The 16,019-nt window shown below is 41.6% G+C and overlaps 2 protein-coding genes across 2 annotated transcripts; both read left to right on the top strand.

The window, feature by feature from the left end:
• Positions 1 to 948: 948 nt before the first annotated feature.
• On the top strand, positions 949 to 3,433 carry cela1.6 (chymotrypsin like elastase family member 1, tandem duplicate 6). Its single transcript, XM_068593773.1, has 7 exons — positions 949 to 988; positions 1,315 to 1,412; positions 1,546 to 1,646; positions 2,083 to 2,208; positions 2,726 to 2,862; positions 2,950 to 3,092; positions 3,248 to 3,433. The coding sequence occupies exons 1-7, from the start codon at positions 949 to 951 to the stop codon at positions 3,431 to 3,433; spliced, it is 831 nt and encodes a 276-aa protein (XP_068449874.1).
• Positions 3,434 to 7,760: 4,327 nt separating this feature from the next.
• On the top strand, positions 7,761 to 15,367 carry LOC137796089 (elastase-1-like). The gene is made up of 8 exons (XM_068593772.1): positions 7,761 to 7,809; positions 7,894 to 7,997; positions 8,758 to 8,858; positions 9,073 to 9,198; positions 9,819 to 9,955; positions 10,102 to 10,244; positions 12,062 to 12,255; positions 15,265 to 15,367. Exons 1-8 carry the CDS (start codon positions 7,770 to 7,772, stop codon positions 15,365 to 15,367), a joined length of 948 nt encoding a protein of 315 aa, XP_068449873.1. The 5' UTR covers positions 7,761 to 7,769.
• The last annotated feature ends 652 nt before the right edge of the window (positions 15,368 to 16,019 follow it).

The following is a 16,019-nucleotide window of genomic DNA, read 5'->3' as shown; positions in this document are numbered from 1 at the left end:
TATAAGGATATTTTTGTTGCCATGACGTGTTCAGTCATCAGGGTTAGAATACACAAATGCATAAGATATGCAATACGTAGGATATATTGGTATTATTGGGACCATGATAAACGCAAGAGTAACCGACAAAACCATCCACATTATTACATAATCTGAACTCACTTAATGACGCAAGACAAATGTGTACTTTATCACGCTTTTTTTCTCCAATGTTGCTTTTGTAAGATGCTATTTCAAATCGCTTGCAATGTCGAATTTACCGTTTTATTTTTCTTTATTCACTCTCAAAGAGCCACTTGGGACAGAAAGAGAAAGCACAAAAACATGTTTCCCCACACTCACTTCATAATTCATGCTGGTTCAAAAAGACTACATGTGTGATGTAAATATAGTATCAAGATCTTGCTCTACATTGCATCAGACAATTAATTTTAACAGTATATATTGGAGATCAACAACCAAAATGAACTTTTTTTTTTAATTTTGTGTATCGCATTTGAAATACATTGGACGTCTATAAGTGAGTGAGAATATAAAGGCTAAATCATTTTTTCAGATGGGTAATGCAACCATAAGGTCAGCCAGTCATTACTACTCTTCTGCCCTTTAGGTGACATTTGTGACAAAATGTGGTGGACTTTATCAAACATGATAAATAGGCTACACAAATACCCTTCTAAGTCTTGACTCATGTCATCCGGTGACATCCTTGTCAGCCAATGTGTCATCCTGTTCTCCTGGTCAAAGCAGAAGGTGTGTGTGTGGTTACCGACTGATAACGCCGTGTGAGACAGACCACAGGTGTGTGCCTGGTTTAAGTCACAGGGGTGGGGAGGAGAAGGGGCTGAACAGCCACGCTTTTCCAGAGCATCTGAAGGTCGAGCCGGGGCATAAAAGACAGAAGAGCATCATCGGCTCCTTGTAGAAACATTCTGACACACTGCAGACATGCTTAGGCTTCTGGTGTTGACAAGTCTCGCGGCCCTAGGTAAGAAAATGACAACACACCCTGACTGCACTGTACAGGAATCAGATCAATAATAAATGGTTTGCCATTATTGATCTCTTCCTGTCTCGTTCACTCTCTTGATCTATCAGTCCGTCACACTCTCTCTGTCATTCATCCAGTCCGTCACGCCATCTTGTTCATTCATTGTTTCGCTCCACCAGCACTTTGCACTCTTGCTGCCCTCATTTCTCCTTCCCTCTGGCTGCAAGTGGAAAGCAAACTGTATAATGAAGCTTCCAAGAAACCATAAATATTGTGCCCGTAAAAATCGTGCCCTCTGTTTTTATGTTTTTTTTTTGAACTAGTGCTGGCTGAGCTGGAGCCCCAGCCCAGGTATCTGAAAGATGGCTTGGAAAGAGTCGTGGGAGGTGAAGTGGCAAGACCCAACTCCTGGCCCTGGCAGGTAATGTAAAACAAAAGGTAGAGGCACAGCAGCAACAACTGTTTCATTAGATTATGTTTTGGGGGACTTACCATGTGCCACCATACCAGATTCACAAATTACACATACTAATGGTCTGTTTTCTCCCCTTCAGATCTCTCTCCAGTACAGATCTGGCAGCCGGTACTACCACACATGCGGAGGAACCCTGATTCAGAGAGGCTGGGTTATGACCGCTGCTCATTGTGTGGATAGGTAACATAACAATTACCTCATGCGTGCACTTTGTATTCTTCGGCTGCGTGGCTTTTAGTTGCATTTGTGCACATTTTGTGATTACTTTGACTTATAGCCTACTCTTATCACAGTACCGAGGGTTGATTTATTTCAGTGTTTCTAAATGTCACCAGCATGAGGACATTTCTTACAGCCTCATTTATAAGTGTCACAAACCAACATCATTCATTTATTTTATTAGAATGGAAGAAAAGTCTCTAAATTAATAAAAGAAACAAACAAACCAGGAGTGATGAACCGGCATGTGGTGACCTTTACTCAGTTTACTGTAATAAGAACTCATTAGGCTCTGCTGTTTCTCAATTAGTCATTTAAGTCACAACTAATAATTGATTGTGAACCAGATTGTGTTTCTTTTTGCTTTCATTTTAATTTTTTTTTTTCAATATTGCAGCAATAGGACGTGGCGCGTCGTTCTCGGTGAACATGACCTCAACAGCAACAGCGGCACAGAGCAGATCATGACGGTCAGCAAGGTTTACATCCATCCCAAATGGAACTCCAACAGCGTGGCTGCTGGGTAAGGATTATATTTTTTCTTAGATTCACACATTTTCGGGTCTTTATTTTTGTTGATTTTATCTGCTGTTTTAAAAAACGATTTTCCATTGAAGAATTATGCCGTAAGAGGTACCTTAGAAAGGAGTGCATAGAATATATCATTGCTTTTATTTTGTAAACCTCTCCTACAAGTGAGACCTCGCCGAGACAGGGTCAAATGGCAGCATCCAAAACATGAGCGGGCAACAACAACACCAGAAACAATAGATACTCCATAAATACAATGCATGGCCCAGTGCATCAACAAGGCAGCATTGTGGTCATGCATTTGTTAGTTAATTAAAGCAACTGCAGCTCGCAATGACCACATGCTTTATTCCAAGTTTAAAATCATTTAAAGAGATAAGGGTCTCAAGTGTAAGCTTGGCCTGCAGATCGTTCCAGGACCGTAGAGGAAAAAGCTTGTTTTGCCAGCCTCTGCACTGATAGGAGACACACATGTTTGGTTCAGCCTGACCCGTTAATCCCCACCTCAGGTCCGACGTTGCCCTGCTGCGTTTGTCTTCTTCGGTCACCCTGAACGCCAACGTGCAGCTGGGCTCTCTGCCTTCCAACGGCCAGATTCTGCCCCACAACAACCTCTGTTACGTGACCGGATGGGGCACCACTTCCAGTGAGTTGATTGCATTATTCCGTCAGTGTCGACGAGTTTTCCGCGAACCTCCGCGTATCTCAACTTTCCAATGTCACCCATGTGCAGCCGGCGGCAGCATCTCCCCTCAGCTGAAGCAGGCCTACCTTCCTCTGGTCGACCACAAGACCTGCACCAGCTACGGCTGGTGGGGCAGCACTGTCAAGTCCACCATGGTGTGTGGTGGAGGCGGTGCAGACTCTGCATGCAACGTAAGTCTCTTTGAAGATTTGCACACTCAGCAATCGGACATGTTATTGTAAAGTACGATGAAATAACTCTCCAATATAATATATATTGTATATTGACCACTGAATCATTATGCCCACACTATTTAAGATGCTCTATTTATTCTCGTTCCTATCAGGGTGACTCTGGTGGCCCTCTGAACTGCCTCGTCAATGGAAAATACTACGTCCACGGTATCGCCAGCTTTGTGTCTGGTTTGGGATGCAACGCGCCCAAGAAGCCCACCGTCTTCACCCGCGTCTCCGCCTACATTGACTGGATGGACTCGGTCAGTAATTGGGATATGTATATCTATCCTATTTAGTGCAAGAAGGTCTAAAAAAAATAACTCAGGAACGTTTGAATGGCTTTTATGTAAGTTAAGGTGCACACGTGTAACCGTTGTTTGCTTCTTCTCTTTTTCCAGATCATGAAGTAAACAGATGAGTCGTACATGTTGCAGCACTCAAAGACAGAACAAGCATTCAACCATGTTTTTTAATCTGCTGTCGTCCCTTATTTGTCCAATCTCATCCAACAAAAAATAAAGTAAATTAAACTTTGAGTGATGACTCATTTCCCGTCAGACAGTTTATGCAACCAGAGTTATGTGTGTCACTGTGAAGGTTATTTCTTATGCTTCTTAGGCATCAAACTATCCTCCTACCCTGCAACAAAACGTGTATAAAGAAACCTAATTATACAAATTCATGATTTCATTTTATGTAGCGTACAAATTCTTAATTAAAGTGTGGCCACACACTGTGAACATAAATGTTCAGCACTGGAGGTCCTCGGAAACACATTTTTATGTTTCAGTAAATCATGTGTGATGTTGCAACACGCTGTCAAAGCCTATCACTGACTGTGATAAAGTCTGAGACGAACCACAGGTGTGCTTCTGACCACTGCCAAGCACAGCAGAGGATGCACATCAACTGAAGGTCAGCCCAAGGTTTAAAAGTGGATTTATAAATGTGGAGGCTTGCTCACGTTTTCTGTTGTTTTCAGTTCTCACACACACAGGATCTATCAAGGCTGTGCTGGAAATGATCTACTGCGGAAAAATGCAATTGTTCTCTCTTGGAAAACAGATAAAACACAAACAAAGGCCAGACAAGCTGTGTCGAAATGGTGTTTCGATAAGTTTTTTTCTGTGCCTCAGTGCTGGCTGAGCTTCAGTCCAGCTACAGGGTGAGTGGCCGCAGGAAGAGTTGTGGGATGTGAAGAGGTGCTTCATCACTCCTCTTGGGCTTGGCAGGTATTACATTGCTCGACAGGGCTTGTTTTTTGTTTTTTTTTAAAAAGGTGTATGTGCAAGATCCTGTCTTTCAGTACAAGATGAAGCCAAAATACCTGAAATGGTTTTAATGGTTAAAAGGTCAACTCTGGCACTGTCAACCTTTCTTCAAAATCTCCAGGAGAATAACTCGAATAATGATTTCAAAAATACACTTATTTTCTTTCTTGCTGTGTAAGTAGGAAGAGATGATTGAGTGCTCTCCTTTTGTCTATTAAATAGGAAACTGCGGCCAGCAGCTGGTTAGTTAGCTTTTAGCACAAACACTGAAGAGCGTTAGCACAAAATACACCGTTTCAGCACTTTTATACTTTGTTTTTTTAACAGAATATACATATTTCAGATAGACTCATGCTGACTCTTTCCAATCTTTATGCTAAGCTAAGCTAACTGGCTGCTGGCTGTAGCCTCATATACGGTAGATAAGATATAATAACTAACTCTTGGCAAAAAAGCCGTGTTGTCCAAAATCTCCAATTATTGCTGAAGGAAAAACTTGATAAAGCTTGATAACGTATTCAAAAGGTGACATATTGCTCATATATTACCAAACTACTATTTACCAGAACAATGTTTGAGGATCTGAAAATACATCTGCTACAAAAATGTCACTTTAATAAGTTTAGATAGATAGATAGATAGATAGATAGATAGATAGATAGATAGATAGATAGATAGATAGATAGATAGATAGATAGATAGATAGATAGATAGATAGATAGATAGATACTTAATCTATCCCCAGGGGGTAATTTATTTGTGGCAGCAGGAAGCAAAGTTACAAAGGAGACATACAAATATTAAGTCTGAAAAATACTCGATATATACAATACAATCAATTAGTTGTATTGTAATATTTTGGATTATTATTGCTTTTAAAAAACAATGTTTGGGTTTCTCTGTCCAGAAATTGGTCGGATAAAATAGATCTGATTATTACAAAAGGTTTGCGTCAAACTTTGTTGCCTCTGTGATGGTTGTGTTAAATTTTTGAAGAAAACGACTGCAGTGAGCGTGAAGGCCCTAACTGATGGTATTCAGTATATTATGTGCATGATTACGTTTGCCTATATAGTGGGAACTGCACACATGCATATGGCACAGCCGAATGTAAAGAGCTCAAACAGACTGAGTGAACTTTTTCCCTTTCTGCGTCTTCTATCAGGCTCTGCATTATGACACGGAGTGTTTCATTGTGACCTTGAAACACTGGAGTATTTACCACCAGTCACTTTAAAGCAGGGCCTTCGGGGAGGTGAGAGGAACCATCATTAACACCGACGTTTAGTCACAACCTCCCAGCTATGGATGTTTCTATCAGGACTCTTAAAAAGTGAAACGAAACCTCATGCTCCAATATGCGCTACATTCTAAATGGTTTCTTTTTATCACACCGGGGGTCTGATCCCCAAATGCCCCGACTCCAAAGCAGAGACAAAGTCTGAGGGTGCCTCCACCACACGATAAGACAACACTGGGAGGGTTGACAGTAGAAGGACGTTCCCAGTCAAGTCGATGGAGCAGGATGGTCAGAGCGGCGGCCATTTTTATGATGCGTACTGTTGCCTTTGAGACCGTTGTAACGCGCTTGTCGGACTGGAGAGCCTACTTTTAAATAAACTCAACAGACTTTGGGCAAATTGCAGGCTGAACAGAAACCAGGCGGGAAAGCAGGAATCACACACCCGAGCAGCGCTACTCTCCTATAGGTAGCACCGCCAAGTAATTAGCGCTTAATTACATTCACCTGGTGACAATTTAGAGAGCAGGAGAACAGGTGGAAAAAAATAATAATAATATGCTACACTTCTATAGGTGTAACTGGAAGTTACTAATGCAGCAGAGTGTGTGTATGTTATTGGCAATTCAAGTTTTTTTGTTAGCTTTTCCCTGATAACCACTGGCCATCTTATGTATTCTGACATCTTTACATTTGCTACCACCAAAACGCATGTGTTGTAAACATGTCTTGATACCTTATCCACCTCCAAGCTATAGATTAAAGCCGACATTTACGTTGAGGATCTTTTCTGAAACAATCTCAATTCCAAACTGATGCGTCTATATGACCGACACCAGTGAAGGAGACCATCAGCGAGCAGATTGGCTACTTCAGTTTAGTGATTATAGTGCTTCTCATTGGTGCCCAATTCAGGTTCACCAGGGGCTCCTTCAGCTCCCCCCTGCTTTCACTACAGAGCCGTCCGTCTGTGTAAGCTTTTAGTTCATGTTCATGCACGTGAGCGAGCCCCACTGGTTCGCTCATGGCGGCAGCAGATAACGGCGTCACAACAAACAGTGCCGCAGTGTGAGAGGCAATCGAAATGGTCCCAATCTTGGATCTTGCACCTTTGATTAAAGAGTCTTCCCTGCATCGACGACCACGGACAAGTGCTTCAAGCAGGTGGCGGAGTGAATAAATGACTTGGCCGTGTCAACTGCCAAAAATAAATATATATTTAATTATTTAAATGAATGCCCTGGAATTAATGAAAGTGTGGGAAGGGTTTAATTAAATTGAGGCCACGAATAGACGTGCACACAAAATATTATCTTGTGCGCACAAATTAATAAAAATGAGGGAACTAATTAAATTGATGTAACAGACTATATCTTGTGCACACAAATTGGTAAATTGTGGCCGCAAAATTTGTTTATTTTCTCTTTTTGGCCATTCCTAGGCTCTGTACTAACTACATTTTCTAAATAAATAGCACAATCATATTGTCTTATACTTTAATGCTGTTTGAGTCTATTAGCCTGCTGAGATAGTTTATGTTTCCAGCCTATTGTGTGAAAATTGCACACTTTCTCCTCTAACATGAATAAACACACGTTTGGTCAATTAAAGTGGCCTTTGCAACGAAAATGCTTGCTCACACATTTAGAGGTATGGAGGTAATCTATCTTGGAAAACCAGAGCACTACATCATTGTGTATAAAGCCTGTCTCCACCTTGGTCACGAGTTAAGTTGTCCTCAAAGCTGGTGGATAGCAGATAATGATATGCACAGTACATCTACAGTCAAAGATTAAATATAAAGGTTCAGTGGGTGAAAAACTCAACGAAAGCTACTGTATGTGACACTCTCAAGCCTGACAGCTGTGGCCCATGAAAGTGGAAAAATAATGTGTACATATCCTTGAGTCAGCTATTCCACGTATGAATCCCCTCATCCCCACTGCAGTGATAACTGTGAGACAGACACAGGTGCACATGTATTCGTGTTGAACCCCCCCTCCCCCCTCCCCAAACACACACACACACATACACGTGCACCATAAACCGACGTGGCCTGGGGGTATATAAAGAGTAGTGTGTAGAAGTCTCTAGTACAGAAAGTTTCAAGAGACCGCAGACATGCTGAGATTTCTTGTGTTCACGTCTCTCGCAGCCCTTGGTAAGAAGCGTCTGATTCTTCTCTGACATCCTGCACACTCTTGAACACTTGACCCAACACTTCCTGTGGTAATGCTCGACTTAGTGCTGGCCGAGCTGACTCCCGAGCCCAGGTACCTGGAGGATGACGATGTCGACCAGAGAGTTGTGGGAGGAGAGGTGGCCAGACCCAACTCCTGGCCCTGGCAGGTGCTGTGTAATCTTTGTTTCACTCGACAACAGTAGTGGTACAAAAGGGCTTAGACCCTTTATTTATGTGAAGGGAGCCATGCCACAATGTAAAAAGACTCCTGCTATGAGTGCTCATTGTGCTAAATGGTATTTCAGGTCCTGAAAGAAGATAATACTTTTAATTTGTATGCACACAAGAGTTAAAAGGAATAAATAATATGTTTTCCTGTTATGTTTGTGGGAAAACCCATTCGTGAATTCATGAACGTGAATTTGTATCATCAGCCACGTAAAAAAAAACATCCGTATTGGAAGGCAAGACATTTAATCTATAATAATGCTTCATATTTAGTAGGTCGGTCTCATGTTTTACGTGTATAATCAAAGAAAATATTAACTATAGCTGTTTAGTAAATGCAGTAAAAAAATTTAAAAAATTTATAGAGTAATATTTTCTTAGAAGAGATGGTAGGTTAGAAGTTTAAAGTGGCATAATTTGAATATAATAAGTACATTACAAGTGTTATTGTACATAAGTATAGGCCTTGAGTATTGTATTACATCACTGCTCAAATGTAAAATAAGTCGGCACAACATATGTTCTGCATATGTAGCACGCACACATCCAGCTACATCAGGTGCACATAGGACTTTCGCTTGCAATGCCCTGAAGCATTTTTCATCGTCAGGAACTCTGCCAAGAAGCGTTTTGCAATAAACGTAATGTGAATGATTCAGGTTCTCGTGGTTGTAATGCTCTCTGTTGTCGGTTTGTTAGATCTCTCTTCAGTTCAAATCCGGCAGCAACTTCCACCACACTTGCGGAGGAACCCTGATCAGGAGAGGATGGGTCATGACCGCTGCTCACTGTGTGGACAGGTGGGAGTTTCATGCATCATAGAGTAGCTGCTGAGGCTAAAACAAAAGCAGATATGGCTGAAGTCGCAGGATATGTGTCCTGAACATTTACATATATTTATTTTATTACATTCCATTGAGCGCGCGGCCCAGGTATCCATGGTTGAAATTAGACTGGGAGCGTTGTTGCATTTCAGCCGTGAAAATACACTCTTTTTTTTTTGTACGACCACAGATCCAGGACTTGGCGTGTTGTTCTTGGGGATCACAACATCAACTCTCATGAGGGCAGAGAGCAGTACATGAGCGTGAGCCGCGTCTACATTCACCCCAACTGGAACTCCAACAACATCGCTGGAGGGTTCGTGGCTACTGCTCGTGTTTTGACCCACTTCTGCAGACAGAAATAGCCCATACAGTTATATGTGCCTCACATATCGTGTGAAACAGAATACATTAAGTTGTTTGTAAATATGAAAACAGCCCAAACCGAAAAATTGCTTTTTTTAATTGACATCAACATTAGGTGGAAATTGTATTACTTTGTTATGAATATTCACAAGATTTAAAAGGTTTAACTTACAAATATTTACTACACTTATTTACACTAGATTGTCAAAACCCACCCGCTCATATATTACAACATAACAGGAGCTAAAGGAGAAAAAAATAATCTGCTGCTGTTTATAAAATCCATGCAATCTGATAACATGTGGCTTTTTTTTTTTCAAAGATTGTGAATTTTAATATTTTTTCGTTTCAGAAAAAGTAAGACCAATCAATTAATATAATTTTCTAAGCAAGATGCTAATCTTCAGTTTAATCGATAATGAAAATAATTATTAATTGCAGCCCTGAACATAATAAACTCACACTTAAAGGAAAACAATAGCTTTCGCTGAAACAAATCCATGCCAACGAGTCTTACAGGCAACATGTGCATTCCTCACTGACTTGAGGACGTGTGGCTGTCATCCTCAGGTGGGACATCGCCCTGCTGCGTCTGTCCTCTGATGCCTCTCTCAACAGCTACGTCCAGCTCGCCGCTCTGCCCCCCACCGGCCAGGTCCTGCCCCACAACAACCCCTGCTTCATCTCTGGCTGGGGTCGCACCCAGAGTGAGTCTGACATCATGACATTATGAGCACTTTCTGTTCAGGATTTACATACCGTGATAAAGTAAAGATCTGGAAATAAAAGGACATAACAGTGCATGATGAATGCTATGATGGACTTTATCGCAGTTGTATGTGTTTCTCCTCAGCTGGAGGTCAGCTGTCTGCCCAGCTGAAGCAGGCCTCTCTGCCTGTCGTCGATTACAAGACCTGCACCAGCTATGGATGGTGGGGCAGCACTGTGAAGGACTCCATGGTCTGTGCTGGTGGTGGAAGGGACTCCGGTTGCCAGGTAAGCCTGTGAGGTCTACTTAGACCAGTGGTTCTCAAACTACTTCTGTCACGCCCCACTTTGGAGGAAGAAAAATGTTCGGGCCCCACCGCGCCAACAACATTAGAACAAAATGGTCCAACTTTTTGAGGCTCCTCCATCCATGCTTTTTAAAAAAACAAAACATTAATAGATTAAAGAAAATTGCATTCCCTAGTAAACCAGATTACTCCATCAGACAAAAACTAATAACACGCACAATCACTTTGTTAAAACAATGCAAATAAAGTTATAAAAAACAAGTAATATTTGGCAAAAAGATTACCAAGGAAGCCGGTTGGATCCCTCTTTTCTCCCCATAGTTTCATGATGCTCCTTAATTACTTAGGATGGGTCAAATGAAGAGAATAATTCCCCCACTGTGGGATTAATAAAGGATTCTTCAAAAAAAAGAAAAGAATCTGCATCTCCCCCCGCGGCCCACCTGTAATACCTCTGCGCCCCACTAGAGGGTCGCGCCCCACAGTTTGAGAACCACTGACTAAGACAGTCTATGCCTCCCAAATTTAGTATTAGTATTAGTACACCACCGGGCATTGCACTCCTAGAATATTGTCAAACTCAGGATGGACATTTTTTAAAAAGCATCTTTTTTTTCCTCCACTCATTCTTTTTCCTTATCAAAACCTGCTGCCGACATCCAATCGACCGTCAACAGATCAGTCACGCGTTCAGGCTTGTTATGCCAGTAGCTGCTAATGTAACCTCGAGTCGCCTAATCTTTTTTCATTTTCTACCTCTCCAACCGACGCTGTTCATTGGACTTAGTTCGCTCTGCTCCTTCCGGCAAACACATTTCATATGTGCAACAGTGCTTCCATAGACCTGTAAACAGACTTTGATGTGTAAAATTGGTTGTTCCCCTTGAGGGAGCACAACATTTGTCCAGCATCCTTGGAGCTTCACAACTATTTCAGGGTGCTGCTATCTTTTTTTTTATATAGGATTTATAAGTTAATTAAATACGTGATTTACCAAAGCTTTATAAATCAGTTACAAGCCATTAATAATAAATACTTTTGGGTTGCCCAGGTTGGCTGACTGGACTGTATGACCACATACCTTGCGGTGGGAAAGAGCTACAAAGGATCTGGATTTATTGCCAACTTATATAATTTTTTGAGTGCGGACTAATATTTTTAACAGCATTATTTCAGAATGAAAAGGACAAACACTGACAGAAGCAATTTGACTCATCCTGACAACCAAAGTCTTGTTGCTGGCTTTCAACAGATCTACGACACAAAAGTGATTCATAAAACAATCATCAAGCCTTTTAACTTTTAAACCCTTTATAAAATGTGCCTATTTCTGGATTGTAGATTATTTCCAGCTCAGATTTTGAACCCAGTGTCTCCAGTTGTTTCCAAACCACCATGTCACTCTGTAATGAGGACAGCAGGAAAGACGTACGAGCAGACTGGGAGAAACACTGAATGACAAAGTGAAACTCAACGTCCCCCACTGACCTGAGGTCTGAGCCCTTCTTGTCAAGGAAGACATTTTGGAGGACATGCGGGATCACTTGCTGCATCAGCAGGGGCATAAGTCAGTAACAGTGATCCAGGCTGGTGCTTAAGCTGCACAAAGTGTCAAACTATTGTGAGTTCATGCTCCACACAAACTTGCTTGGAGCTGTCTGAGATCAGAATATGAGAAGAAAGCAGCAGCGAGTTACTGTGAATGTATTTTAAAAAGTGACATTTGCTCCTAAGTGTCGAAAGGCTGTCACCTTTTTACTCTGAGGTTTGCCTGAGATGTGTTTTCTCTGAATCCAGGGTGACTCCGGCGGCCCCCTGAACTGCAGCGTCAACGGGAAGTGGGTCGTCCACGGTGTTACCAGCTTCGTGTCTTCCTCTGGCTGCAACGCGTACAGGAAGCCCACGGTCTTCACCCGCGCCTCTTCCTACATCGGCTGGATGAACGGCGTCAGTATTACACGAAAGAACATTCAATCTTTAAACAGCACAATGTAACGTGATTCATGCACATGCTCAGTTCCAGTAGTGTAACATAGTGGTCATTCTTCCTTACAAACACATGCATCATGGGATTATTGAATATGATCACATAACGATTCATTTTGTCCTTGCTTTGATAGATCATGGGTTGAGAAGACAGATGATCTTCATGGAAACGGGAGCCCACTCTGGATTCTTCTCAGTTTTTGCATCGACTCCGTCTGAATAAAATGTCCCTGTGCGTTATACTTTCTTAATTCTTTTGTGTGGTATTTTTGTTTGTGGGGAAGGGGCAACATGCAGTGGTCATCTTCAGATTGATAAAAGCACAAGTAAGAGCAGGCATAGTTTCATTTAGGAGCAGTAGATGTGTTCAGCAGTGCTGCAACGTGTTGAGATGACCTTTGGATGGCGAATTGATTTGAAAGTTAAAACCGTAACCGTCACAAACAGGGATCATTAAATACTGCTCTCATTGAAGAGGTGGATTCTATGGAGCCGTTTTTTATTACAAAGGGTAAACAAAAAGATGAATTCCCACTTTGAAATAAAGCTGACTTCAAGTGATAAAAAGAGGCTTTAAAACAGTTAATAAACGTCACGTTAAAGTACTCGTACAACACAGAAAAGGCTTGAAAAATAGCATTCACTGTTAAAAAAACTGTTGAATTTGTGCACAGAAATTTTTTTAGATAGTAACTCTATACTGTGCTTATATATACTTTCAATGTTTGAAAGTTTGTCAAATCATCTACAAATCAAACGCTAGAAAAAAAACCCTCGTCAATAAGATTTTAAGTCGATCTGAAGTTATCAAATATCAAACTGTACCAGTCACAGAGGGAGAAAATCGCTGTCAGGAAAGATGAACTGGATCTCATATGAAAAACAAACATCAAAGCGGGATGAGAAGCACAATATAGTACAAAGATGAAAAATAATAGACAGTACATGTATATATATATATATACATATATATATATATATATACTGTCTCTGTACTTATGAAAAATTCATTAACAACAAAGCTGGATGGATCACCCACACATAAATGCATTAATTTGTGTGTGACACTTGTAAGACTCCCTGAGAGCTTTGACATATTCATAGAAGGTTGTATGAATGAAAGTCCAAACAAATTACTCTGTGGGTATAAGTGTTAAGTCCGTGCCGACTCTCTGTCGAGGTCGCACGCGGCGCTGTATTGTCCTTGATGACATGTTGTCGTGTCTCTGTGGCAGCGTGGCCATATGCTGCCACTGATGGCTTTACATCCAGTAGCAAATGCTCATCATATTGTCCTGCTGTCACTCAGACATCTGGTGGAAACACCACCGGCATGTCGAACGAGTGAGAGGAACAATCACACTTGTTTTGTGCTTGGAGGGAAAATAGTTCCTTTAAAGTTACTGGATTATGATTATTGGCATATTATAAAATCATGTTCAACACATCACTTGTTGACCGCAAGCCTAATTACTGTTTATTACATGAGCTAATCTGCACATAATGTAGAGGGTAACAACATGTTGTACCACGCTCTCAGCTGATGAAACTAAACCAGAAGGTCAATATATCTGTAATATCTCTGAGAGGACATTATGTACCAGACTTTAATGAGAAACACCTAATTACAACCCATTATTATGTCTGCTTGATTAATCATATTCTAGTGATGACAAATGTTCCCGTCTCTATTTAACACACTGTCAGGGGGAAGTTGTTGTGAATACACATTCGGCATAATATTCCGGTCCGTGAAGTTTTGATATTTTCTGTTTGACTCATGGGTTTCTCCACTGAAGCCAACCCATAACTCCTACTACAGATGGTCTCGCTGCCAATTGACCACATCTTGTCCCCCAACAACCTCCACACGTCCAGTCAGCCAGATAAATCACCACTACTGTCAAGGCGGGTCATTAATAAGAACGAGCAGACAAAACAATAACAATATTTGGGCTGTGTGTAATGTGCTGGTTAATTATCTGCCGCTTTGGAGGATAATTGGCACGTAATTGGAGGTTTTCAATACTGTGGGAAATCACGACATCTTTGAACATTATTTGTCAAAATAGTTAAACAATTTATATTACAGGCACATTATGCACCCCAGGAAGACATTACTCCACTATATCTTCTTGTTTGCTGCTAAAATAGTACTCTGAAGGGGAACCTAATACCATTTTAAAATGTAAAGATAATGGCCTTCTTGACATTATAAACAGGCAATATGGCCACCAACTCGTGCTCAAAGCACACAAAAAATACATTGAGAAAAAGTCAACAGCAATGCCCTATTCCAGAAGTTAATCATTGAAAGAAACATGAAACTGATCACAACACGGTCTGCGGATGATCTGAAGCGACATTGCTGTTGAGTATTCCAAATCCTTTTTTTTTTTGGCATTATTAGCACCACGAGCCGAGTGCCGTCTAGTGCCCGTATATTGGAGAGAAGAGAGCGCATATCTACAGCCGATATCTCCAAAACTAGGCAACTCACACCAAAACCATCCAGATTGATAAATAGCACTAAGATAGGTCAGAGGAAAAATATGTATTTTTGATTCATGGTCATCTTTTCTTGTTTTGGTTTTCAATGAACTTCCTACCGACCAAATCAAATCACCCACAATCTTACACCAGTCTATCATGGTGACAAAGAGGCCCAATTATTTTTTTCCCCATGAAGAGTACTGGACCTCCAGCTTCCACAAGATAGTGACTAAACGTTCTTTTATTGAAAACAGAGAGCCTTGGACACACTACTCCACTGTTATCAGTGGGGCATTCAAAACATTACAGAATGGATGACTACATTTTGTATCCTACTGCTCCTGACCCAGTTCAATACAGGCTTTTCCCATGTCAAACCAGAACCGCCTAAACAACGGCATTTACAATGAACACAATGTGAGAGCGGTTTCTTCTTCCTAGCTGGTGGCTTCTTGTCTTCCCCGCTGAAGCAGGACTCCCTGCCTGTTGCTGCATCTGTCAGCAGTGTCTCTGGCTAACAGGTCAGTCTTGTATAAGCAGGGATGGATTAACGAACATGCCTACCGGGCCCGGGGGCCCAGGGGCCCAGGGGCCCAGGGGCCCATGAGCCAAGGGGGCCCCTAAGCCAGAGCCCCTGCATGACGTCGCTGGTAATAACTTTGTATCGATATGATAGGATGCGCCGTCGCCGGTATATGCTAGGCTTAAGTCATTCATGTCATTAACAAGGCCCTAAAAGTTATACTCAAAAACTAAAGAACAGCCTAAACATTCACTTTGAAGATGTCAAAAGAAAGAAACCATCATGATACCTTTCAAGTGAGTGTTTATCCCCTCAGTTTATTTATAGGACTTTATTTAGAGGCACTGAGTACTCCATGCAATATGGGCCCTTTAACTCTGTAGGGAGAAACAATAGCATGAGAGCTCTGTCTATGTCTTAATTCAAATAACCAAAGTCTCTGCTATCATATAATTTGTTGTCTGCTCAGCTCTGGTATTGTTGTTTCTTACAGACTGTTTTGTTAGCGATGTTTTTTTTTTGTGGGGGGGGGGGGGGGGGCTGGAAACATCCAGGCCCAGGGGCCCTTGGTTTCTTAATCCGTCCATGCGTATGAGCTCTTTTCGGCTCCGTAACGCTCTCCATCTCTGTAGGTACCTAAGATACTCATTGCAGTCGTACACCGCTGATGCTGTGTGTTTACAGAAAGTCCTTCTGATGGGGACACAGTGCCATCTGGCGGGAGCGAGGACAACTGCGTACAGTGGCTGCAGC

The sequence above is a fragment of the Clinocottus analis genome, unplaced genomic scaffold (genome assembly GCF_023055335.1).
Source record: "Clinocottus analis isolate CAN_PGR_092001 unplaced genomic scaffold, fCliAna1.0.p SCAF_3, whole genome shotgun sequence".
In the NCBI taxonomy this organism is placed as follows: Eukaryota; Metazoa; Chordata; class Actinopteri; order Perciformes; family Cottidae; genus Clinocottus; species Clinocottus analis.
Note: the sequence above shows the minus strand (reverse complement) of the source record. Positions and strands in the feature narration are given on the sequence as shown.